This window comes from Halichoeres trimaculatus, unplaced genomic scaffold, assembly GCF_033239565.1.
Source record: "Halichoeres trimaculatus isolate MK-OKI-2021-1 unplaced genomic scaffold, fHalTri1.1 fHalTri1_scaffold_21, whole genome shotgun sequence".
Classification (NCBI taxonomy): Eukaryota; Metazoa; Chordata; class Actinopteri; order Labriformes; family Labridae; genus Halichoeres; species Halichoeres trimaculatus.
Window position 1 is genome coordinate 12,064,779 of NW_027437199.1, and position 23,782 is coordinate 12,088,560.

At 39.0% G+C, this 23,782-nt stretch overlaps 4 protein-coding genes and 1 non-coding gene across 5 annotated transcripts; 3 read left to right on the plus strand and 2 right to left on the minus strand.

Moving 5' to 3' along the window:
- Positions 1-412: 412 nt before the first annotated feature.
- ankrd16 (ankyrin repeat domain 16) lies at positions 413-5,279 on the minus strand. Its single transcript, XM_074698096.1, has 7 exons — positions 4,813-5,279; positions 3,868-4,088; positions 3,648-3,690; positions 3,282-3,390; positions 3,033-3,194; positions 2,076-2,154; positions 413-1,070 (listed from the first exon to the last, which is right to left on the minus strand). The coding sequence occupies exons 1-7, from the start codon at positions 5,148-5,150 to the stop codon at positions 907-909; spliced, it is 1,116 nt and encodes a 371-aa protein (XP_074554197.1). The 5' UTR covers positions 5,151-5,279; the 3' UTR covers positions 413-906.
- trnay-gua (transfer RNA tyrosine (anticodon GUA)) lies at positions 4,622-4,709 on the minus strand. Its single transcript is given in 2 exon segments — positions 4,622-4,657; positions 4,673-4,709. It is a non-coding gene; the product is annotated as a tRNA-Tyr (tRNA).
- Positions 5,271-14,354, plus strand: glt8d2 (glycosyltransferase 8 domain containing 2). The gene is made up of 10 exons (XM_074698097.1): positions 5,271-6,181; positions 8,788-8,831; positions 10,003-10,095; positions 11,511-11,712; positions 12,169-12,286; positions 12,405-12,489; positions 12,960-13,072; positions 13,242-13,408; positions 13,523-13,635; positions 13,887-14,354. Exons 2-10 carry the CDS (start codon positions 8,813-8,815, stop codon positions 14,063-14,065), a joined length of 1,089 nt encoding a protein of 362 aa, XP_074554198.1. The 5' UTR covers positions 5,271-6,181; positions 8,788-8,812; the 3' UTR covers positions 14,066-14,354.
- Positions 14,355-15,092: 738 nt separating this feature from the next.
- On the plus strand, positions 15,093-23,782 carry LOC141810486 (E3 ubiquitin-protein ligase TRIM39-like). The gene is made up of 2 exons (XM_074698093.1): positions 15,093-15,172; positions 21,537-23,782. The coding sequence occupies exon 2, from the start codon at positions 21,539-21,541 to the stop codon at positions 23,261-23,263; it is 1,725 nt and encodes a 574-aa protein (XP_074554194.1). The 5' UTR covers positions 15,093-15,172; positions 21,537-21,538; the 3' UTR covers positions 23,264-23,782.
- LOC141810487 (E3 ubiquitin-protein ligase TRIM21-like) lies at positions 15,096-19,260 on the plus strand. Its single transcript, XM_074698095.1, has 2 exons — positions 15,096-15,172; positions 16,742-19,260. The coding sequence occupies exon 2, from the start codon at positions 16,744-16,746 to the stop codon at positions 18,376-18,378; it is 1,635 nt and encodes a 544-aa protein (XP_074554196.1). The 5' UTR covers positions 15,096-15,172; positions 16,742-16,743; the 3' UTR covers positions 18,379-19,260.

The window sequence follows — 23,782 nt, forward strand, 5'->3', positions numbered from 1 at the left end:
AAAATAAAGGGGAAAAAACATCAATTTTTCACTTGTCAGACTAAATTCAAAGTTCCTCATTTTAGTCCATCATTTCAGAGAATTCACAAGAATATCTTAATCAATTTTTTTTTAAATGCTTCCCCTTAGAATGCTGCATTGCAAGTTTTAAATTATTTGTAAAATGTGTTTTTTTATCAAATTGTATATTCATATTATTATTAACATTTTACACTGTGTCCCATTTTTGAAATTTGGATTGTAGTTTTATCATTTCCATTTTTATTGGTTGCAAAATTATTAGGCATTTTTCTGTATGAAAAAATAATAATAAATAAAAAAAAAATCCAGATTCATTTTTTCAGAATTTTAATTCTGACCATGCATAATGTTAACATATTTTTTTCTATTTTATATTGATATTGAACAGCTGTTTATTGTTATGTGCATGAGTTGGCGATGTTCCTCACATCATGTTTTGTGGTGCCAGAGTGGACTAGCCACACCTGCTGTGTAAACCAAGCGACATTCAGGAAGTTAGTCTGTGTAATGCTCAACCATGTCTTATGGTCTTAGGTCAGTGAAAAGCAGCAGTCTTAGCCACACAGTCAGCTAACAAACTCAGAATAAAGACATCTTTAAAGGTAAATAAATTTAGGGTAAGACACAAGCCTATTTTTTTTCATCTACTCTCTATAAATTAAAGTTAAAATGACATTGACAGGACAGTGATTCTCAAACTGTGGTACTTGGACCTCTGAGTACTTGCCTAAAAAAGGTTTGGAACCTTGCAATTCAGTCAGTGATGAATACACACCATAACACCACACAAGTTTTATTCTTATCCACTTCAGTCCTTTTAAATTCAGATATTTTTCTAACACGGAACAAAATGCATACCAGTGCTCTGTTTCACTAAGGTAGAATCTACGATGTGTCTGTTTGGCCACATTCAAGCGCTCGAACTACGTCTGGTTTCCTGGCAAGCTGCCGTGCAGTTGTGCCAGATATGTCCTCTGAGTCTCTGAGTCCAAGCTGCAGGAGTGTCCTGGCTGCATCTGCGTGCTGCCCTATAGAGGCCATATGAAGAGCTGGGAGGAGAGGAGGTAGAAAGGAGATGGTAAGTGGTTGTACTGGTCGTCTTGCACATTTTGGAACCGCAATTAAGGTCATGTTAAGGTCCTGATAGACGTCTTACTGACAATTCTTAACATCATTTTCTTGGATCCAAATTTTCTGTCAAATTGCAAAGCTTCTCTTTAACTTCTTCATGAAAAAATGACACATGATGCAGCATTAGACAACCTCTGGTTATTGGGTCAAACTTTTGTTAAAATTCACGTGGTTATACGGCTGAGAGTGTCTCTGAGTGCTGCAGGGCTTTTTCCATATTTAAACCAAGAAATACTTTTTAATGATGGTACAGCTCTTAAAAAATTGTTGAGCAGCTGACTCCAGGATCTCACAGCTTTTCAACAGCACAAAGTTCTGATACAGAGCCTCAGAAATGTACAAATCAAATCACTTTACATGGAAATCTTTTTAAACTTTCACACCACTTTATCCATAAACAAAATGGTAATGTCTGGTCTGTCATAGTTAATAAAGTCTGAATAAGACCATGTTCTGAAGATAAAAATACTGCTGTTGATGGACTGTAGGGGCTCTTAAAAGAATAATTTCAACACTGTTTCTTGTTCAAAAGGACTTTAACATTTCAAATAAGCTGTGAAGATACCCTGGTTTTAACTTTTTTGATACGCAGAGTAACAATCTGAGCCTGTCAGTGATAAAAAAAAACAGGAACTCAAAGTAAAGATGTGTTGCTTGAATCAAGCTGCATCCTAACAGCTTGTTTTAATTCAAAAGATACTTGCATCTGATAACTCAAAAAGCTGGAAAGTCAATCAATAATGACACAAATTATGATTATCATTGTTAATATCATTGTGATTTTAGGATTCTTTTAACATATCTAGGATCCCTGCACATAAATGGTACATACATTGTCCTTAAACAAAGAAAAACACTGAAACTACCGGTGTAGTGGAAAAAGTTTTACTGTAGCTCACGTCTAAAACGTACACACTGCTTACCTGTTCTCCCTTTGTTGTCACGAACATAAAGATCTGCCCCCAAATCTAGTAGAGTTTTTATTGTTGACGTGTGGCCTTCCTGTGAAACACAGATCCAAATAAGCAGAGTTTATCTGAGTTCAGGACGTAATGAAAAGTAGCTAAACATCATCATTTATTTTAACCGTAAACCCATCACAGTTTCATCTATTCATCAGTTACTTTAGGAAAGTATCTGAACTATTTATCCTCTAAAATGTATTTAATACTTTGAGTTTAGTATTGTCGTGTTTTATTCCACAAAACAATGTAACTGTGTAATCTAACCATTTATTGTTTGTATCTAACTATTTGGTTGAATTTGCACTATATTTTGATTTTACAAAACTAGCCAAAAGTTGCATCTTTTATGTGTTTCTGCATTCCCTTAGAGACATTTCTTCATGCACTTGTGCATTGATCCCTTAAAGCTAATCTTCAGTAATTTAACCGTTGCTGTATAGATAAAGATAATTATTCATCCTTTGTTTTAGAAGTTTAGAGTTATAATATTTGTCTGTTTATACAGTGTGGTGGGGTATTTTACAACCCTTACCTTTAGTTTCAGCTGGCTAAAGCTGCTCTGTATCTTATTTTCAGTGTTTTTACTCATAGGACAAAGTGAAAATAAGTTGAAATAGACCTTTTTAGCCAATTTAGCTGTTTTTCTTTGGTTTAAAATTATTTTTTAACCATTTCCACACCCTTTGCTAGATTATCTGAGTATATCTATGTTTGTTTAAATTCATTGCTTTGAATATTTGTTCCAGTTTGAATTGCATGAGCTCTTTTATGCAACTATTTGTCCATCATTTCTCTAACCTATGTCTTTCTCCATGGCTTTAATTTTTTTAAATGAGCTGGGCATCTTCACAAACTTTCCTCTGAGGAGTTGAACAGCACCTCTTGTTAGATTAGGACAGGAACTACTAAACTCACCTTTGCAGCATAATGCAGAGCAGTAAGCTGGATGTTAGTCGCCCTTTGATTCACGTCTACATTCAAGTCCTGCACCAGGAACCGCAGCGCCTCCTCCTGGCCTGTAACAGCAGCCTGGTGCACAGGCTGAGCACCGAGTGTGTCAGGTGCTGTTGGAGAAGCCTGCAGACAAAACCAGTTAAGCTTAAACAGAAGCTACATAGCAATATCAGAGTTTCTGCGTGACTGTATTATAACGCTCTTTCCCACCTGGTGCCTCTCTACCAGAAGCCTGGCCACAGAAATGCATCCGTTCCTTACAGCATCCATAAAGGGAGTGACTCCACAGCTGTCCCGACTGTCTGGGGAGTAGCTACATCTGCAGATAAAAATGACAGTCAGGCAAAGTTCTGTGTTTTCATAATCAAGTTAAAAGAAAAAAGTTTTATATTTCACAGGTAGTGGTCTCCCCCTCAAAAAAGTGATCTTATCTATCTTCATTCAGGTGATTTGTAAGGGATCTTATCTATCTTCATTCAGGTGATTTGTATCTGAATTCAGTGTATCACGTTTTTAAGTCACTCCCTGTTTAGACTTTCAGTGAGATTGTTTTGATGTTTCGAAGTCTGTACCTACCTCTCAAGTAAGAGGCGAACAACTTCCTCACAGCCGTGCATCGCTGAAGAAAAAACAGTTACAGTTATGATATGACCACAAACCCAAAAAGCTTCTCCACAAAACTGACATCCTCAACCATCCTAGATGCCAGAAACTACAACAGAAAAGCACTACTAGAGTTCCGGGAACAATAAATGTTATAATCAGCCTGAAGTCAGACTCCTGTATCTTAGGTCACCTGCAGTGTGTAGAGGTGTCCTCCGCGTCTTGCTCTCCGTCCTCCACACATCAGGTGCCGTCAGAAGCAGGTGCTGTACGACTGAAGGATCCCCCTCCCTGCAAGCAATGTGAAAGGAGTTCCAGCCGTCTTTGTTCCTCAGTGACGGGTCAGCACCATGATGCAGCAGCTCCTGGATGACATCAAGGTTCCTCCGAGTGCATGCCATCATCAGGGGAGTCCTGGGAGACAAGAACTTGCACTGACCCCAACTTTCTAAACAAAATCCTCTTATATTTGCATTCACATAGCATTTATAAAACACAATAAAATATAGTTGTATCCATTCAAAGTATAACAGCAATTGTGAATTATTTACAACTAGAAATTAGCTGCAAACTATTTTCTTGATCAGAAATGTAAGTTAATAACCTTTTTTGTATCAGAAGAAAAAACAAGAAAACTTTACTTCTGTGGAGCTGGAAAAAAAAAATAAGACTTTAAATACATTTATACTATTGGTATCAGTTTCTAATTAATAGTAATAAGTCAGACTGGAAATGTGTTCAAGGAATGTGGTTGAAAATATTTCATTACAAAGTAAAAGAAATACGTTTTTTGAAGATTTTAGTGTAAGCCTTAAAAAATGTAGATAACTCCATGTTTGAATCGTTGTTCACTTGATTTACTGTCTCTGAACTAATGAAATGTGATATGTCTGCCAAAAGCGGACGGGTCTAAGATTTTATAACATCTTTGTGGGAAAAAAAATTGCTCCTTCGAGCCGGATTCGAACCAGCGACCTAAGGATTTCAGCATCAAGCCACTACAGTCCTCCGCTCTACCAACTGAGCTATCGAAGGGAGCTATGCACATGCGTAGTACAGTACATTTTTATAACCAATAGAGGGCGCTCTTAGTGAACATTTCTCCATATTTGAATTTCGGTTAAAGGGATCATCTCACCAATCAGCTTTCTTCAGACAGTCCACCTTAGCACCTTTGCGCAGCAGGTAGCGAACACTCTCGTGATGGCTCATAGACGCAGCCTCGTGCAGCGGCCTCTTGTAGTCGTTGTTGTACACCTCCACATCCATACCCACTTTCTCGATGAGGTACCCCACGATATCCAGGTGTCCGTGTCTGGCAGCGTAGTGCAGCAAGGTGTCTCCTGACCGACCGAAGTGTGCGCTACAGATCGTTTGGACTGCCGTAGAGTTGTCTGACGGGATCAGTTCCTGCAGGCGGCTCAAGTGTCCCTCCTGAGAGAGCTTTACAAGCTGTTTTAAAGTGTTCTCATCCATACTGGTGGAGAGAAAAGGCAGCAGCAGGGCAACAAAGTGGCCTTCCGACGAAAAACGGGAATGAGTGCATGTATCTGACTAAAACCACGCTGGTGAGAAGTGTTTACATGTTTAAGTCTGAGGCGCAAAATTAAATGGCCAACCAAAACCTTGCGCTGTAACGATTTTGCCAACCGAGTATCAACAGACATGAGAAGTGTTGAACGATATACTCGGCTGTCTACATTTTTACAACATATTTGTAAAGAATTACTTTCAATATTGTGTTTCCCCCTTGTTTTTCATTTTGGGGAGATTTAGTTTTGTTTATTTCTCATATTTTCCAAACGTAAATCCGTACATTTTTCATTATCGTTTTTAAGTAACCAAAGCGTAAATAATGACATTCGGATAATTTCATAATTGATAATACAAATAAAATTTGTACTCATAGTATTTTATTAAGCCTTACCTTCGTTTTAATAAACGAGCTGTCAAAGCAGGGATAGGTTTTAGTTGACCTTCTTGAAGAAGCGACCACAGGGAGATGTAGTTTTTTTTTTTTCAAAAGTGCTGCTCACTACATCGGTTTCAAGTTGTTTTCTGTTTGTTTCAACAAAGAAAGCTTTTAAGTATCACAATTAGAATTGGGTAGCTTGAAATTATATAATCTATTAAAATGCATTTTTTTTGCGTAAGTGTAGTTTGTCATTGTATTTTTAAAGGCAGATCTTGGTGGGGTGAGTAAAATTTAAACATAAAACCGGACACTGCTTACACAACCGAGATTAAATGTGCTGTAACTTCGCTGTGAATCCGTGAGATCATGGATCCAGCTAACCCAGCCGCAGGCAACATGACAGAGAGGCATCCCGGCGCTGGTGAAGAACATGATGTGTCACATCTGGTGGGAAGGAGGGAAAAAGGTGGTGGGCGAGAGAGGAGAGAAGTGGGAATTTTGGTGAGGGTAAACCTCAGTCCTTACAGGTTTTACAGCATGGACCAGGAATAACAGGAATGGGACTATCCATAACCATCACCTTCTTTCATTTGTAAGTAACTGAACTTTTTTCCAGTAACACTTACAACAGTGCTGCAGTTTCAATGAGTGATTGGGACACACCTCCTTTCTTTATATTTGTCTTTAAAAGTGCATGTTTACACTGATATATATTAGTTTTTGCCATAACATGTAAGTGCTTTGTTATGCAGTCTCACCTTACTGTGCTGTGGTATTTATTCAGCTTGATTTTATCGTTGTAGATCAGGACTTTTTGTCCTGCCACACTGAAAAAAGTATTTGTCCAGTAAACTTTTGCACTTTTACTCTTAAAAAAGTGAAAATCTGTAAACTGCATCATGCATGAAATTGTTTTTATGCATTTTGGTGAAAAGCAGCTCTACTCTGGAGTTAAGGGTGGGGATTGTTGTGAGTTTGTTGTTTTTTGTTTTTGTTTTGTTTTGTTTTTTAACTTTTAGAACAGGGTGAAAGGACCATTTTTGTCACCTTTTAGCTTGTTTTAAGCATTTCTTCCTTGAAATCTACCAAAACCGATTAACACCATTGCCTATTATCCAAACTTTTACACAGTTTTTCAGCGTTTTAACTGTAATCCAGAAGAACTTCTCTTTATCGTGATGACAAGGAATTTTTTGCAGTGTGATGACTTCATGTGCTTCAGTTTGTACCCCCAACCCCCATACATCTCATTCAGGAACACATTCACACACTCAGTCTCACACTCAGTCTCACACACACACACTCACACACACACAGTTGCATGCAGAACTTTTATGAGGAAAACACAAGTTTTGTGGCCCATGACTGGTTGCAACATAGTTCAAATGTTTGATTTGATCATTTAATGATTTTTCTGCAGCCACCCTATTGGTTTTGCATAAAATCACACTGCTGTTCAGACTGACTGCACAAAAAGCTGTAACAGTCTTGCTCTGACATAAAGGATATGATATGAGAGTGATTTAGTGAGCCCAGTGTTGTACAGATTGTCTGAATGCCTGCCAGTTACAGGCAGTTGGGCTGTCCTGCCTCCTGGGAAGGAGTGTATCTGCACCTAACTGACTCCAGATGTTTTTTAACTATCATAAACAGTGACAAACAAACCAGAAACAAATGCACCACACAAACTGAACGTCCTGTTTTATTTCAGATGAGTGCTTGGCTAAGGAGCTGCAGATTTCTGAGTTAGCACCAAAACATAAAGCCCAGATGTACTACTGCAATTGTGTTGCTTTAAATAATGAGCGAGTGAAAGTGGGAGGAAGTGTTGTCATTTTATGCCCAACACATTAATCATGAGGTTAGTAACACCCTGGGTGAACCTGCAAGAGGCAAAAGACTTAATGTAGGAAAATCAAATACTGTTTGCTTTCAGTCATTCAGTTGTGTAAGCATTTTACTTTTGCAGTTGTATAATTCTAAAAGGGCTGGGAGGCATCTAGAGTCCTTGCAAGGTCCTGGCTCAAGTGAAAAAGGAAATGGCAGACAGATTTTGGCCGAAATGGAGCCACATGTGTTGTCCAGTGTCTCCTGGCCTTGGATCTTGGGTCACAATGTACAACCGTAAAATTTTCAAGTGTCACAATATACAAATTATGCTGTATGTAGAGTGAATTTATTTGTATTGTTGATGGTAAAAGCTAGCTCTTCTTGTTTGGACCGTACACTCTACCTTCTCCTATTCTGACACTTTCATCATGGAAGAGAGCAAAGAAAAGAGACAAAACAGAGAGAATCGCAAACAATCACTGTACTGACAGGGATTTTCTTTAATACCTCTGCAATTAAGAAGATATTAAGTTGACGAGTTTAGGCAATCAGAGGCACAGCTCTTAGTCTTTAGTTGTTAGTGGTGAACCTCAAAGCACGTATTCTGAGCCAGTATTTCCAATAGGGTTAGGGTTTGTCTGCTTATGTGTTATATTAATGCTCACTGAACTTTGAATTGCTCAGCTCTAGTTGCACCTTGTATCCTCTGTTTCTCATTATAATCGTTATTATTATTATTTTTTTTTGTGTAAGTATTCCTATTTTTAATTTATTATTATTATTATTATTATTATTATTATTATTATTATTATTATTATTATTATTATTATTATTATTATTATTATTATTATTACTATTATTATTATTACATTTTTAATATATTTTTTGTATATTTTATATCTTAACTTTTGCTATAATTTTTATCTTACATTTTCATTATTTTCCTGTTAATTGTTAGCACCAACACACCAAGACAAATTCCTTATACGTGATTCTCAGTCTGCTTCTGATAACATCTTGCTTGTGTCACAAACTAATACAGACTGACTTTTACATATCATAGCTTTTTCATTTGCTCATTCAAACAGAAGTAGTAAAGCTTTATTTACACATCTGGTGAAATGCAGCAAAGATTCAATCACAGCATGAAAAAACAGCATGAAAAAACACCAAGAAATCTGAAAACACTCTTTAATTCAGCATCAGTTTTGGTTTGTATGGCCAAGCTGCAGTGTTAAATGCTACCAAAGGAACAGCCAAAACCTTCACATCATTAATGAGTAATCTGTCATTGTGAATGTTCCTCAGTCAGCTTCTTTTCAGTAACTGAACAGCTCTGTCTCTCTATGTGTGTGGGTGTTTTTGCAGATGTTGCTGGAAGCAAACATGAAACATGGCTCTCCTGAGAAAAAGTAAGTGAAATACAAATGTACGATTGACCCGTTCTCTTGGGGGGTTATAAAACTGAACTAGACAAAGAGGAAGTTTTTAGACGTGTATTCTGTTCTGAACAGGATCAGTTTATCTGTGGTTTGATACTCATTTTGAGTAACACAGTGAGTAAAAAGAGTGAATTTCTGCTGATGTGTAGAAAAAGCTCCATATGTCTCTGCAGGAAAGTGTTCAGTCCCCATGCAGATGCACCATATGTGTGTTTGTGTGTGTCAGTGTGTGCAGGGGGAGGGTGTGATGAGATAGCCAGATGTCAGGAGTGAGATGAGATATTTCATGATTCCACTCAGCTTTTTCAACAGCAGTGTGAAATAAATACAGAATACTGATGTAAAAGGAAACCTGACCATGATATATGTATACATGAGTGAAATGAATAACACTGACACAACAAATGTGAAATACATTTTATTTTGAAATCAAAACATACTAGGTGACTGTGAAACCCTATGTTGTGTGTCTCTTTAATACATGGAAACAAGTTTTTCCAGGAAGTGAAGGTGGATTATAACCTGTTTGAAAAGGTAAACAAAGCCCATCCTGAGTGTCAAACTGCTGCTCAGGTATTCTGTGCTAAATTAGCTATGGCACCAAAGAGATCAGCCAAAAATGCTCAAAGTGGCTTGTAACTGGTTGCAGATGGGTCTTTGATCCTTCACTGTCTGAAACACAGCTGTTTGAGAACCTGAGAGCCAAAGCTCAATGTGCATTTCTGTTAAAGTCTAAAGAAAGCACGACAGTTAGTGGTTAACGTAATGCTAACAACATTAAATCTGCGATCAAAAGGATAATGATCAGAAACATTTTAACTGCATATGTTTATAAAACTCCTAAACACAGTGTCCCATATTCTTGCCTAAAGGTGCAGTTCAACTTTTCCCTTTTCTTGCTACAAGTTTGAGAACATGTCTTACAGTTTTCATGTTTGTTGGGCAGGAAGCAGGAAGCAGTCAGGTATCCAAGTGTCACAGATCTCTGTTCTCACCAGCACCTGTTAAATGTGCTGTGCAAACAAGTACAGTCACTTTACAACTTCCTGGACTTACAGGATCTACTGCATACCCAGATACCACAAGAGGTCTAGAGGAACCCATGCCCATGTCTCATGCCTCTGTCTCTTCTGTCTCTCAGTAAACCGGGTCCTTGTGGTGCTGCTGGTCCTGATGGTGTGTTTGCTCCTGCACAGCACTTTCCTCAGAGCTTCAACTAGACCAAAACCCTGGGGTACACACACACACACACACACACACACACACACACACACACACACACACACACACACACACACACACACGCACGCACACACACACACACACGCACGCACACACACACACACGCACATTTTATTTCAATCTTAACTGAGCAGGTAAGAAGTCCAGTGTGTGAGATTTAAGGAGATACAGGCAGAAATATTCCTAAAAGTTTGACTTTAAATACCCATTAATGTGTTTTTATTGATGTATAACGACTTAAAAGGAAATAGATTGTCAGATATTTACATAAAAATTAGCTGTTCATCTAGCAGAAGGGAGCAGGTCGCCTACTTTACAGCCAATCATGATGTGTCTAAGGATTGTATGCAACAGCAACAGAAAACTGTAATCTTACAAGTCTTTCTGAATCATAGAATAGAATAGAATAGAATAGAATAGAATAGAATAGAATAGAATAGAATAGAATAGAATAGAACATTATTGTCATTGTAACAAGAACAACGAAATTGAAGTCACAACAGCAATCAAGAAAACAAAAGTAGGAAAGTGTATAGAAAGTGCAAAAAGGTCCACAAGAAAATAGATGCTGACAGCTTGTCCATCATTCTCCAGTCAGCCAGCCTCCACCTCCACAGGGTCCAGGACTGAGCTTCTTCAGCAGTCTGTTCAGTCTCTGTCTCCTGGATCCTGTCTACTCACAGCAGGTGAAGTTCTTCCAATGTGGCATTGGTGTCTGATGTTAGCTCCATAAGCTATGTCTGCGAATAGCATGATGCTACTCTACCTTCTGGTATTCCCTCAGTTGCTGGGTTAGCACGACTACCTTGTCCATCTTATTGGAGATAGATCTTACGTTCCCAATAGCGATGGATGGAAGGACAGGTCCATGTCGTCACTTCTTAGCTCACACCTGAGAACTGGCACGTCGTTCTCACCTCCTTCTCCTCACCTTGTGGGAAGACATCAGGCCTTGCACCAGTTAGCATTGACATGCTACAGGCTGCTAACAGCTGAGTTCACATGTAAACAGTGCAGCCATGGTTACATGTAGGATCTCCAGACAAACACAGGAGAATAAGTCGTAAAAATGTCACTGAAGCCACTAAAAGTTTGGCGTACATGACCAACAAATGAGCCATACGGAGTAATGACCCACTCCAAATACAAAGATTACGAAAAAGAGACGAAAAAATTAAAAGAAACTGACAAAGAACAGAGAGCTGCTGCAAAAGGCAGCCATAGCCCACAGGGCGATGCCATGTCTTTAAATTTTGGCGAGACAAAAAAGGAAAAGCCTTTTTAAAATTAGACTGAACAAAGATAAAATATATAAATATAGATCCTGTTATTCTATAATCTCATCAGAATTAATGAATGGTAAATTACTTCTTCATCTCCCTCACCTTCTCCCCTAACTCCTCTCAGATCACTGGAAGAGCCTGGGTAAAGGGCCACAAGCCTCAGCTGTAAGAGAGTCAGACCCAGACAATGTCGTTCCTGTTATCATTTGTGCATCAGAGGAGCGTATGGGTGCGAGCATGGCAGCCATCAACAGCATTAAAAGCAACACAGAGGCCAGCGTGTTTTACTACATTGTCACTCTTCGTGATGCTGTGAAGATGACGAGGTTGGTAACTCGGCTCAATTAGATCAACATTCTTTATTTAAGTAGAGAATGAAATCTGCAAGATCTACTGTAAAACCCAGTCAACATGTAATTTATCCCTACTGCTTTGAAAGCATCACAGATGTTGGATCCCACCTCCATCCATCAAACAAATATTCAGAGTCATCTTATGTTTTATCTAGAAGACAAACCTGACTAATCACGATGTTATTTTGGTAAACTTAAGATCCATTAATTACAGGTAGATGGAAAGAAATACTAAATATTTACTGTAAAACTGAGACTCAACAAATACAGATGTGGGTGTTAACTTTACAAAAATATCTGATGAAGAAATAGTTAATAATATGACATAATTTTCAGATTGTATCAAGTCAGGATGTTACTCAATGGGAAAAAAAAAAAAACACATCAGCTCAGAAGGCTTTATTGTGCTTTGTTTATGGCTCTTTCCAGGCAGTACATCGAGAAGTCCAAACTTAAAGGCATCAAATATAAGATTGTGGAGTTTAACCCCATGGTGCTCAAAGGAAAAGTCAAACCAGATTCCTCCCGGCCTGACTTGTTACATCCAGTGAGACCTCACCTGCTTTTATTTCTTTTATCTACAAGTAATAACAGATTTAATTCAACCCTGCAGTGTGGAAACACAATAGCTTTGATTCAGTCCATTTTATGTTTTTGTTTTGCAGCTCAACTTTGTGCGCTATTATCTACCTCTCCTCGACATCAAACACAAGAGGGTGATATACTTGGATGATGACATCATCGTGCAGGGTGAGCAAAGGGATCATGGCCTCACGCAATGTCAATGCATTATCTCTGTGTTTAGGGTCATATTTAAAGTACCAAATGACTTGTTACAAATCCAAACCCATAAGATTCTCACACAGTTTTTGCATTTTTTTTTCCATGTGGGATTTGATTGATTTTTATGGAAGCCCCGAATGGCAAAAAATAAAAACATTTACTCTCGATTTCTGCCATTTGGGTTTTCCACCCTGTTTGTAAGATATTGAGTTATGTAAAGGATTTTTGTGTTCATCTGTTATGGTGAAGTAAACCCTGTGTGACTTCTTTTTGAAATGTCTTTTTACAGCAGAATATAACATGTTTACAGCCCTGTGGGGAAAAAAAGTATTTGCTATAAATTCACATGCAGTTTCGATTTTTTTTATTCACAGGTTTTTAAGGTTTTGGGTGTTATGTTATTGTTCTGTACATGAAAATAATTCTCATAGTTACAGGTGACATCCAGGATCTCTTTAATACCAAACTGCAGCCAGGCCACGCTGCTGCTTTCGCCACAGACTGCGATCTGCCCTCCACACATGAGATGGTGCGCAGCATCGGCATGCAGGTGGATTTTTATACATTTTATCTTTTCCTTGTAGTCATGTGGCATTCAAAGAACATTTTTCTCTTCATTGTGTTCTTGAGAACTTTTTTATTTGACTTGTCAGAGAAACCTTGAAATTCTGCTTTGGTTGTTGAAACATGGCATCTTCCTCTCTGAGCTCTCCTTGTAGACGACGTACATGGGCTTCCTGGACTACAGAAAAAAGGTAGTTAGAGATCTGGGCATCCACCCCCGAGACTGCTCTTTCAACCCGGGAGTGTTCGTGGCAGATGTCAACGAATGGAAGAAACAGAAGATCACTAAACAGCTGGAGAAATGGATGGAGGAGAACTTCAGGTACTCAGTGCACAAATATGAATATCTATGACTACATCTTTTCAGAGAGGAAGGTTACTAGAAGTGTCAACCTAATCAGAAACTTTCTTCCTCCTTCCTCATCCTCACTACCAGGCAGAACATCTACAGCAGTGCCATGGCAGGGGGTGTGGCCACTCCACCCATGCTCATAGTGTTTCATGACAAATTCACATCACTAAACCCGATGTGGCACATCAGACACCTGGGTAAGACCAGCTCTCTTGTTCCCATCTGAATAATCACAGTGAACATACTTGAGGGGATAAAAGAATAACAAACATATTTGTGATGTTTTATCATCATGCCCTGGCTTTTCAGTCAGTCAGCCTTTTTATGGCTGTCAAAATACATAAGCTTCATGGCAATGGAAGCATTGGTCAGCACAACTTCAACACATAGAGAGTTTATGCGTGGCTACCCAAAGTTCAGTGTCAAGATGATTTCTTTCTGTGCTCAGGTTGGAGTCCAGACGCCCGCTATTCAGAGAACTACCTGCAGGAGGCGCGGCTGCTGCACTGGAACGGCCCGTTCAAACCGTGGAGTTACCCTGCCGTGCATTTAGAGCTGTGGGAGAAATGGTTTATCCCTGATCCCTCCGGAAGGTTCACCTTGGAACGACCAGAGAGTGACAGCTGAGGGTGTGGAAAAAAACATGTGTGAGCAAGGGAGGGAACAGTAGAGTGTTAAGTTCTCAGCTGAGCTGAACCGTGGTGAAAGGTGGAACAGAAGGAGTGTTATGCACTATGGTAATGCATATCGTCAAGTATAAAAGAAAACTTGTAAAGATATTTAAAAATGAGACGTAGAGAGACATGTTCAAAGTTGGAATATCAGCAAGACGTTTCTGTTTTTGTGTTAAAATGAAATGCAATTCCAGAAGTTCCTTTTTGAACATTTTTTTCCATCTCCTTGTGTATAAATTAACCTAGTTGGCATTTTGTAAAACTGTAAAAAGCTACTTTGAGAGGCTTGAATAAAGTAAAATAAAATAAAGCATTATGCTGAGCCTGTCTGATAACACATTTGATCTTTTTTTTTTTTTTGCTTCCTTCAGCTCACAAAAAGGTTCACATTTATTTTTGAATTTTGTTTTATTTATTTAAAAGATGGTAAATTCTAGTTTAAAAAACTTTTTCAAACTACCTGACTATGTTCTCCCAGACGCATTCAAATTTTAGCTCACTTTCTTTACATATGCAACTTGAAATATTTCAAATAACATGACTGGCACCAAGTGACTCTGGTAAATAAAAGTGAAGATCTAGAACTTGGTAGTTGCATTTGTGGCTCAAAATTAATCCCAATTAACTGTTCTTATGTAGTTAGAGCTTTGTGATTTGTTATTTAGAATAATTTAACGCCTGTGATGTGTTTATTTTATATTTTACAGAGTTGTCACTTTGAATTTTGAAATATTTCTTTAACAGATGCAGTTAAATCTTATCTTAAGCCATGCATGTTTATTTATGTAGCCTTTTATTTTCACTATTTTTAACTGTAACCAAAGTGATATTTTAATTTCAGTCTCTTAAAATGTGAGGGGAAAAATGCGTTCTGCTCCAATCCTGTTTTTAATGATTAACAGATAAAGTTCAGGAAACGCGAGTCCACGGTGCAGAAAGGAGTGTCACAATCTGACTTAAGAGGAAATGAAACTTAGGTGAGACTCACGGCGCTGCAGCAAAGATTTGTCCCTGAGAAACTTCGTCTGATGAGAGAATAATAAAAACGTCTCAGTACAAAGTGAGTATTTTTTATGATATAATATACCATAACTATTATTACTGTTATACATTAATAATCGATAGACGGGAATCTCACGACTTACTTCCTTTATCCGGGTATTTACAGAGCTTTGTAAAGTACAGTTCACAGTTGTCTGTATTAAATTGTTCGATTGTTTCTTACTTGATATCACATTACGTATTTCGTCGTCTAAATGACTCACAAAAAGCTACAAAGTCACCGTAAAATACAGTCAATTGTAGCCTGTTGGTGTTTTTAACCGCTGCTTCAGCTCCTAAAGCACGTGCAAAGGTAAACGCGCCACAAACTGCGCTGTAGCTTCCCTGTGCCACTGTGCTGTTAGCAAACATTTAAATGAGCCATTATGCATCAGGTTAAAGCTGAACAAACAATTTTCTATGCAAATGAGTCGCATGCAAAGGATAGGCTCAGTGATGCCAACAGCCCGGCAGGGGGAGTGTGGTTGTGACTGTCTGCTGAGAGTCACTGACTGTGCTGCACCGTTTTAAAGCATCATTACAGTGAAACCCTTCAGCAGTCAAAATAACAACCCCCCCTTCTGGACATAAAGTCTATTAGTGATACTTTGACATGACTATTATCATGATATGGAGAATACATTGTAAAAATGAATTTTATATATATTTTTTACCCTTTAAAAGACAGTATGTTTTCATTTCTCCAATTTTTTGTAGTTGTTATTTTTTGTTTTTTTGTTTTGCTTTCCCCCGCAAAAAAATAAATAGATTTGTCAAGAACACTTTAAGTAGTTGCTAATTACTAATATTTTTTTTGCTCTGAGATGGTCAATGATTGGCAGCAACATCGATTTGTTTTCTTCTTTTTTTAAAGTTATTTTCTTGGGCTTTTATGCCTTAAATCAGAGAGGAGAGGGCAGTGGATAGAGCAGGAAGCAGGGCAAAAGTGACATGGAGTGACATGCAGGAAAGAGGCCACAAGCAGGATTGGAACCAAGGCTGCCTGCTAGAGGGCGAACCTTATGAAGTGTCACCTAGAGTACTCAGACTACTAGGCCATATATGCTCTGTGCAACAATGATTTATATTTTTTTTTCAGAGCTGTATATGAAAAACAAAACAAAACAGAACAAAAACAGCATCAGCAGGAACTAAAAGAAAAAACCATTACACTTGAGGACTTATACTGACACAAAATTTACCCACCCATACCTTCCCAAAAACTGCTTTAAGATATTATGCATTCATTTTTTCCACTCTCAACAAGTTATTCTTGGCAAACTGCTTCGGACTTAAATATATATCACATCTTTTTCATTAAAATAATAAAAATAAATTGTAATAGAAACTTGCATTGTTTTTTGTTAAGTGGCAACAGTTCATAGGACAAATGATGCACAATTTGTGCATTTACAAAACATAATAATAATAATGTGCAAAGTGCTGCCACTCAAGTGCATGCAACTACACATTTGCTCCCCCTCAGTCACTGATGGGAAGATGTCAGAAGTGTGCTGCATGCATTAAAAGAGTCTTAATGTACTTAATTTGACAGCAGACATACCTTCTTTATTACGTCTGTCCCTAGACATGGCAGCAGTGAGCAGCCTCATCTCTGAAGATCAGTTTCTGTGCTCCATCTGTCTGGATGTCTTCACTGATCCAGTCACCACACCATGTGGACACAACTTCTGTAAGGCCTGCATCACTAAGCACTGGAGAAACAATATTCAGCGTCAGTGCCCTTTGTGCAAAGAGCAATGTGAGAAAAAACCTGAGCTGCGGGTCAACACTGTTTTATCTGAGATGGCTGCTCAGTTCAAGCAGCCAAAGGAAAGCAGTTCAGAGGAACCAAAAACCAACACAGGAGAAGTTTTCTGTGATTTCTGCACTGAAACCAAACAGAAAGCCTTCAAGTCCTGCCTAATGTGTCAGACTTCTTACTGCGAGAGTCACCTGGAGCCTCATCAGAGACTCCCAGGCCTGAAGAAACACAAACTGATTGACCCCATGGGGAACCTGGAAAGTAAAATGTGTAAGAAACATGAGAGACCTCTAGAATATTTCTGTAAGACTGATCAGATATGTGTGTGTCGGTTCTGTACGGAGTACGAACATAAGCCCCATCGCATTGTTTTACTCAGAGATGAATACCAGGAAAAAAAGACTGAGTTGGGAAAGACTGAGGCTGAAGTTCAGAAGATGATCCCAGAGAGGCGAATGAAGATTGAGGAGATCAAACAATGTATGGCACTCAGCAAGGAAGATGCAGATCAAGATACAGCAACAAGTGTGGAGGTTTTCTCTGCGCTGGTCCAAGATGTTGAGAGAAGTCTGACTCAGCTCCTTGACTTTTTAATGGATAAGCACAAAACAACAGAGAAACAGGCAGAAAGTTTCATTGAGGAGCTGGAGGAGGAAATCTCAGAGCTGACGAGGAGAAGTGCTGAGCTGGAGCAGCTTTCACGCAACAAAGACCACCTCCAGTTCATCCAGAATTATTTATCCCGAAGCCCTGCACCAGCCACCAAAGACTGGACAAAGGTCAAAGTCTACTCATACCAAGAGCATCGTAAAGTTTTAAGAACAGCTCTGGTTCAGCTGGAGGAAACACTCACCAGAGAGTTGAAGAAGATGTGTTGTAACGTGGAGTTGAAGACAGTCCAGCACTTTGCTGTAGATGTGACTCTTGATCCTGAAACAGCACACACTGCTCTAATCATCTCTGACGATGGGAAACAAGTGAGTCATGGGACTGTTGAGCAGAATCTCCCAGAGAGCCCACAGAGATTCTCACATTATTTCTCTGTGTTAGGAAAGCAGGGTTTCTCCTCAGGCAGGTTTTACTATGAGGTTCAAGTTGAAGGGAAGACCGACTGGGTTTTAGGAGTGGCCAGAGAGTCCATCGACAGGAAGAAAACCTACTCCATTTCCCCAAAGAATGGCCTCTGGACTGTCTGGTTGGTGGATGGAAAAGTTTACAAAGCTTATGTTGACTCTCCAGTGCTTCTGTTTTTGAAGTCAAAGCCTCAGAAAGTGGGGGTGTTTGTGGACTATGAGGAGGGTCTGGTCTGTTTTTATGATGTGGATGCTTCATCTCTCATCTACTCGTTTACTGGCTGTAACTTCACAGAGAAACTCTACCCAATATTCAGTCCCAAAAATAACAATGCTGGTAAAAACTCCACTCCTCTGATCATCTGTCCGGTGGATCACACGAACTAGACCAACAAAATCAGTTACTGGCTGCTGATGATGATGAAGAAGTGTGTGAGAGAAATAGTAAATAACCCCCTCTGTAGCATCAACAGTTAAACAGCTTGAGAAGTAAGAAGTGTCCAGATCAAAAGTCAGGAAAAATTAGTTCCCTTCCCGAGCGAAAAAAAATAAACACTGATCATTTCTTTGTTCATTTTATCCTCCAATGAAAGCCTGTTCATCTGTTTCTGATGAGTCTCGTTTTCTTTGTAAATAGTAAGTTTCAGTTTGACTTCAGAGACATTGTCAATCGTTTTTCTCAGCGTACAGGTAAATGTTCTTAGGAAAGACTAATCTTCATATAATTACTGATGAAGCAGAGATGTCATTACAGCGTGCTTTTGCTCTCCATACAGACAGTTTTTTCTGCAAATAACAAAGCCCAAAACACCAGTGATTGTTTAATGCAACTAAGGCAACAAACCCACCCCAACCAGAACACTACTTGTTCTAAATTCTAGATCTATGTGGACAGTTTCTTTATTGTTATGTAAAGAGAAAAGAGATTCATCCCAACAACAGTTACTTTTGTACGTATTAATCAAGGGTAGATCAATATTTAGCAGTATCAAGCAGTCAGGTTCTGGACTGAAACTCTTGCACACCCCTCCTTTTCAGATACAAGAAACCCCTGTGTCGCATAAGTATAGCCCTCATGGTTTTACCACCAAAAACATCTGACAATGTGATTTTCTTTTTCCTCTTTATCTTCTTATCATTGCATTTGCACAGCCATTTGCAAAACACTGTTGGCTTGTTTTTGTCAGTTTGTGCAAAATGACAGCTTTATATGATTCCTCAGAAAGCTATATTTGTTCTAAAGTATACTGTCAGTTCACATCCACTAAGTGGCGCCATCGAGGCACTTGAAGCACAGAAGTCTGTGTGTTTTAGTGTGATGTATGGCAAGAGTAAATTTTATTTAGTATGACACTTTTTCTGTTGTAAAACACTGTTGATTCTCAAGTTTTAATTTTCGATTCTTTGGGAGGCATAGCAAGAGTAAATATTACAACACACACACACACACACACACACACACACACACACACACACACATATATATATAAATATATATGTATGTATAGTTGTTCAGGCTCATATGTTACCCTTCATACCTTTTCACGTCTTTCATTACTTTCTTTTCTTTTTTCTGGATGCTTGTATGCTAATATTGCCACATGAATACATGTAATGTGAGATGTAAAGTAATGCAAAAATCAATAAAAGGCAGTTAAAACAAAAAAAAGTTTTCAATTCATTATTCAATATATTTACCTCTTGAACACCGTAATTTAAAAAAAAAAAAGAAAAGAGGAAGTTTTGCTTGAAGCTTGAAGAGGTGTGTCAAGAGGTGTGAGGAAGTGCTTTTCAGTCACGTACTTAACAAGAAATGAAACTAAAGATTATTCATTTTACCGCCACTGCAGTTTGTTCAGAGAACATTTCCTTTGAGGTCTGCTGTTGAGAGAAGAGATCCCCGGTGAGTAAAATTCAAAATGATTATTGTTTTCTTATTTCTAATCAAAGCAGATTAACTGATAAGAAGGGACACACACATAAAATTGCGTCAGCCTACAGCTTGTTTAACTGGCATACCAACTCTTTGCAACGTAATCCAGAGTAAACCCACTTTTAATTCTTGTTTTTGTTGTCGACAGGCACAGATAAGTTAACAAAAAAGTGTCACACAACATCAGATCAGAAATCAGAAATACTTTATTAATCCCAGGGGGCAATTGGTACATGATGTAGAGGAAAACACAACACTTTTACTAGAGATTAACTTGGACTTCTCCTGGGTGAGCCACTGCTATTTAAAGTAAGGAGAGGAGAGATATGTGATTAAAAAATGCAGTTTAGCAAGATGAGCAGACTAATACAGTTTGTAAACAAACACTAAAATAACTTGAAGAATAAACATGGAAAAATAGTATATGTGCCCTGCTCTTAATGGGGTAACACATTTGCTGCAGAAATGACTTGGTAAATAGTTCTCAGATTGAGGCTGTTAGCTTAACCTTGGTCTTAGTTCTTGCTTCACTTGCTGTATTTTGATCATTTTACCCTGCATTAAAATAAAATAAATAAATAAATAAAAATCAAAGGGCAAGGTCCAAAGCCCAGGACCAAAAACCAAACATGGTGCATCTGCTATCTTTTGCTGGTTAAAGAGCATGTGATCTTGGTCCAAACTGCAGCTTTGAGAAGTTGGATCGAGTCCCTTGATTGAAAGGTTTGACAACAAGGCTTCTCTCAGAAAAGTTACATAATCTGTTTCTGCTTTTAACAGCATTTGAAGCCACAGCAACCACCGATGTATTCATCTGAAAGTCACCGGCTAATGTGGTCCTCACTTAACACTGGCCAGGCAGAGGCCTTTCTGTACAGAGTTACATGTACTCTCCAAGTACTCTGGCTTCCTCCCACAGTTCAAAGACATGCCAGTCATGTGACTCTAAATTACACACAGGCATGAGTGTGTGCATGGATGGTTGTTAGTTTCCATGTTAGCTCTGTAAAAAGGGGGTATTTTCCTTTAAAACGCTTTTAAATTGAATAATTTATGAAGTTTCACCTGCACATTATGTTTAATTTTGCGATTTGTTGTACATAGTGCCCACAGCTTTGAAAGGTATTTCAAGACTACAGGAACTTTCCTCAGGAACAAGGGACTTTTTGAGGAACTATGTGCTTTTGACTGCAGAGGCTGGGTCTAAATTTAGCTCTGGGGTAAATAATCTTACTGACATGCCCTTGCCTGGGTGGTTGTACTCCCAGAGATCCTGGAAACTTTGGTAGAACCAAATTGGGAGGATCTTATGAGAGCACTTTGTACCTGAGTCACTTAGTCTTGTGCATGTTGCTTTTATATGGTGTAATTTTATTGTTGGTGGAATAACTTGTTACAAAGAACTGTAATTATGTCAAATGGGACATCTCTCCTGTGATGTGTAACCCTGTCTATTTGGAATTGTTCATATACAGTTCAAACTCTTTACATGACTTTAAAAACGTTAAACTTATATAGTACTTCCATGAAATTGTGAAAGTGATATTCCTCAAATGAACTCATAACAAATGATCTGTCATTAAAAAAAGTTTTATTTGACTTTTGTCCCTAGACATGGCAGCAGTGAGCAGTCTCCTCTTTGAAGATCAGTTTCTGTGCTCCATCTGTCTGGATGTCTTCACTGATCCAGTCACCACACCATGTGGACACAACTTCTGCAAGGCCTGCATCACTAAGCACTGGAACACCAATGTCCCCTGCCAGTGTCCTTTGTGCAAAGAGCAATGTGAGATAAAACCTGAGCTGCGGGTCAACACTGTTTTATCTGAGATGGCTGCTCAGTTCAAGCAGTTGCTTCTTAGAGAAATCAGCTCAGAGAAACCAAACACCAACACAGGAGAAGTTCTCTGTGACTTCTGCACTGAAACCAAACAGAAGGCTCTAAAGTCCTGCCTGGATTGTCTGATCTCCTACTGCGAGACTCACCTGGAGCCTCATCAGAGACTCCCAGCCCTGAAAAGACACAGGTTGATCAATCCTGTAGAAAACTTGGAGAGCAGGGTGTGTAAGAAGCATGGAAGACCTCTGGAGCAGTTCTGTAAGACCGATCAGGTTTGTGTGTGTAGTTTCTGTACTGAGGCAGAACATAAGCTCCATCGTATTGTTTTTCTCGAGGAAGAATACAAAGAAAAGAAAGCTGAGCTGGGAAAGACAGAGGCTGGTGTTCAGATGATGATCCAAGAGAGGCAACTGAAGATTGAGGAGATTGAGCGATCTGTGAAGCTCAGTAAAGAGAATGCAGATCAGGAGACGGCAACCTGTATGGAGGTTTACACCGCTTTAATCCGGTCTGTTGAGAAGAGTCTGGCTCAGCTCCTCGACTCAATCATGGACGAGCATGAAACAATAAAGATAGAGGCTGAATATCTTATTTTAGAGCTGGAGGAAGAAATCTCTGAGCTGATGATGAGAAGCACTGAGCTGGAGCAGTTCTCAAACAATGAAGACCACCTCGACTTCCTCCAAAATTTCATGGCTTTAAAAAGTGCTCCACCCACCAAAGACTGGACAACAATCGAAGTTCACACATCGTATGAGGGGATCCTGAAGACATCTTTGGCTCAGCTTGAGGAAACACTCAGCAAAGAGATGGAGGTGCTTCGTGCTGAGGCTGAAATAAAAAGGGGAGGGATAAAGCAGTACTGGGTGGATGTGACCCTGGATCCTGAAACAGCACACCCCAAACTCATCCTGTCCAGTGATGGAAAGCAAGTCTATTATGGGAATGTTTGTCAGAATGTCCATGATACTCCTAAGAGAATATCCTCATATTTTGGTGTGTTAGGAAAGCAGGGTTTCTCCTCAGGCAGGTTTTACTATGAGGTTCAAGTTGAAGGGAAGACCGACTGGGTTTTGGGAGTGGCCAGAGAGTCCATTCCCAGGAAGAATCCTGGTCACTTTTGGCCTCAGAATGGTTTCTGGACTGTGAGCTTGAAGGATGGATGTGAGTACAAAGCTCTTGTTGACATTGACCCCATCCATCTGGATTTGAAGTCAAAGCCCCAGAAAGTGGGGGTGTTTGTGGACTTTGAGGAGGGTCTGGTCTGCTTTTATGACGTGGATGCTTCGTCTCTCATCCACACATTTACTGGCTGTAACTTCACAGAGACACTCTACCCAATTTTCAGTCCCAGAAAAAATAACGCTGCAAAAAACTCTGCACCTCTGACTATTCTCCCCATCAATCACAATACAAATCAAACTGACACATTTCCAAACGTATTAGTGTCTGGCAACAATGAAGCTTGTGCTAGTGGTGGTGCAGCCATTGGTTTGTAGTGAATGACTTTTAATTAACACTGGCTTTTCCGGGTACTGCATTTTTTCATCATTGAACTGTGACATTAGAGAACCAAAACTACATTTCGCAGTCTATACATGAAAGAGTTTTCCAAAATCTTCACTCTGGCCAGAGTTTTCAGAAAAAAACATCATTGTTAGTGACGTGAAACTGTAGTTTCCTGTGGATGACAGGTGTAAATATAAAAGGTACCCAGCTATGTGTGGACATGGCCTGTGCACCAGTCCTGTTAATTTGACGGTGAGGTGGAGGTTAGACGGCCTTCAGTCTCTTCACTGTCAGCTACTGTGTGCTCTCCTGTCAGTCACGTCAGCCACATCTGCTATTAAACAAAACTTGTAACCTATAAGTATATGTAAAGCTAATGATTGTTTGTTTTTTAATGACTCCAGTGTGGATAGAGAAAAAGCTGTTTAGACTAAAAAAAAAATATGAACCATGTTGTAAATATGTTTATTTGTGAAGTAGAGAGAAAGACTTTTCAGAATGGATGTTGT

What these genes read in the sequence shown, in the direction of transcription:
- ankrd16 (XM_074698096.1), bottom strand. Translation starts at nt 5,150, where the DNA reads ATGGATGAGAACACTTTAAAACAGCTTGTAAAGCTCTCTCAGGAGGGA. An exon ending in GTTCGCCTCTTACTTGAGAG is followed by an intron (nt 3,391 to 3,647) that starts GTAGGTACAGAC and finishes TTTTATCTGCAG; the next exon opens with ATGTAGCTACTCCCCAGACA. An exon ending in TGACAACAAAGGGAGAACAG is followed by an intron (nt 1,071 to 2,075) that starts GTAAGCAGTGTG and finishes CTCTCCTCCCAG; the next exon opens with CTCTTCATATGGCCTCTATA.
- glt8d2 (XM_074698097.1), top strand. An exon ending in AACTAGACCAAAACCCTGGG is followed by an intron (nt 10,096 to 11,510) that starts GTACACACACAC and finishes AACTCCTCTCAG; the next exon opens with ATCACTGGAAGAGCCTGGGT. An exon ending in GGCCTGACTTGTTACATCCA is followed by an intron (nt 12,287 to 12,404) that starts GTGAGACCTCAC and finishes TTTGTTTTGCAG; the next exon opens with CTCAACTTTGTGCGCTATTA.
- LOC141810487 (XM_074698095.1), top strand. Translation starts at nt 16,744, where the DNA reads ATGGCAGCAGTGAGCAGCCTCATCTCTGAAGATCAGTTTCTGTGCTCC.
- LOC141810486 (XM_074698093.1), top strand. Translation starts at nt 21,539, where the DNA reads ATGGCAGCAGTGAGCAGTCTCCTCTTTGAAGATCAGTTTCTGTGCTCC.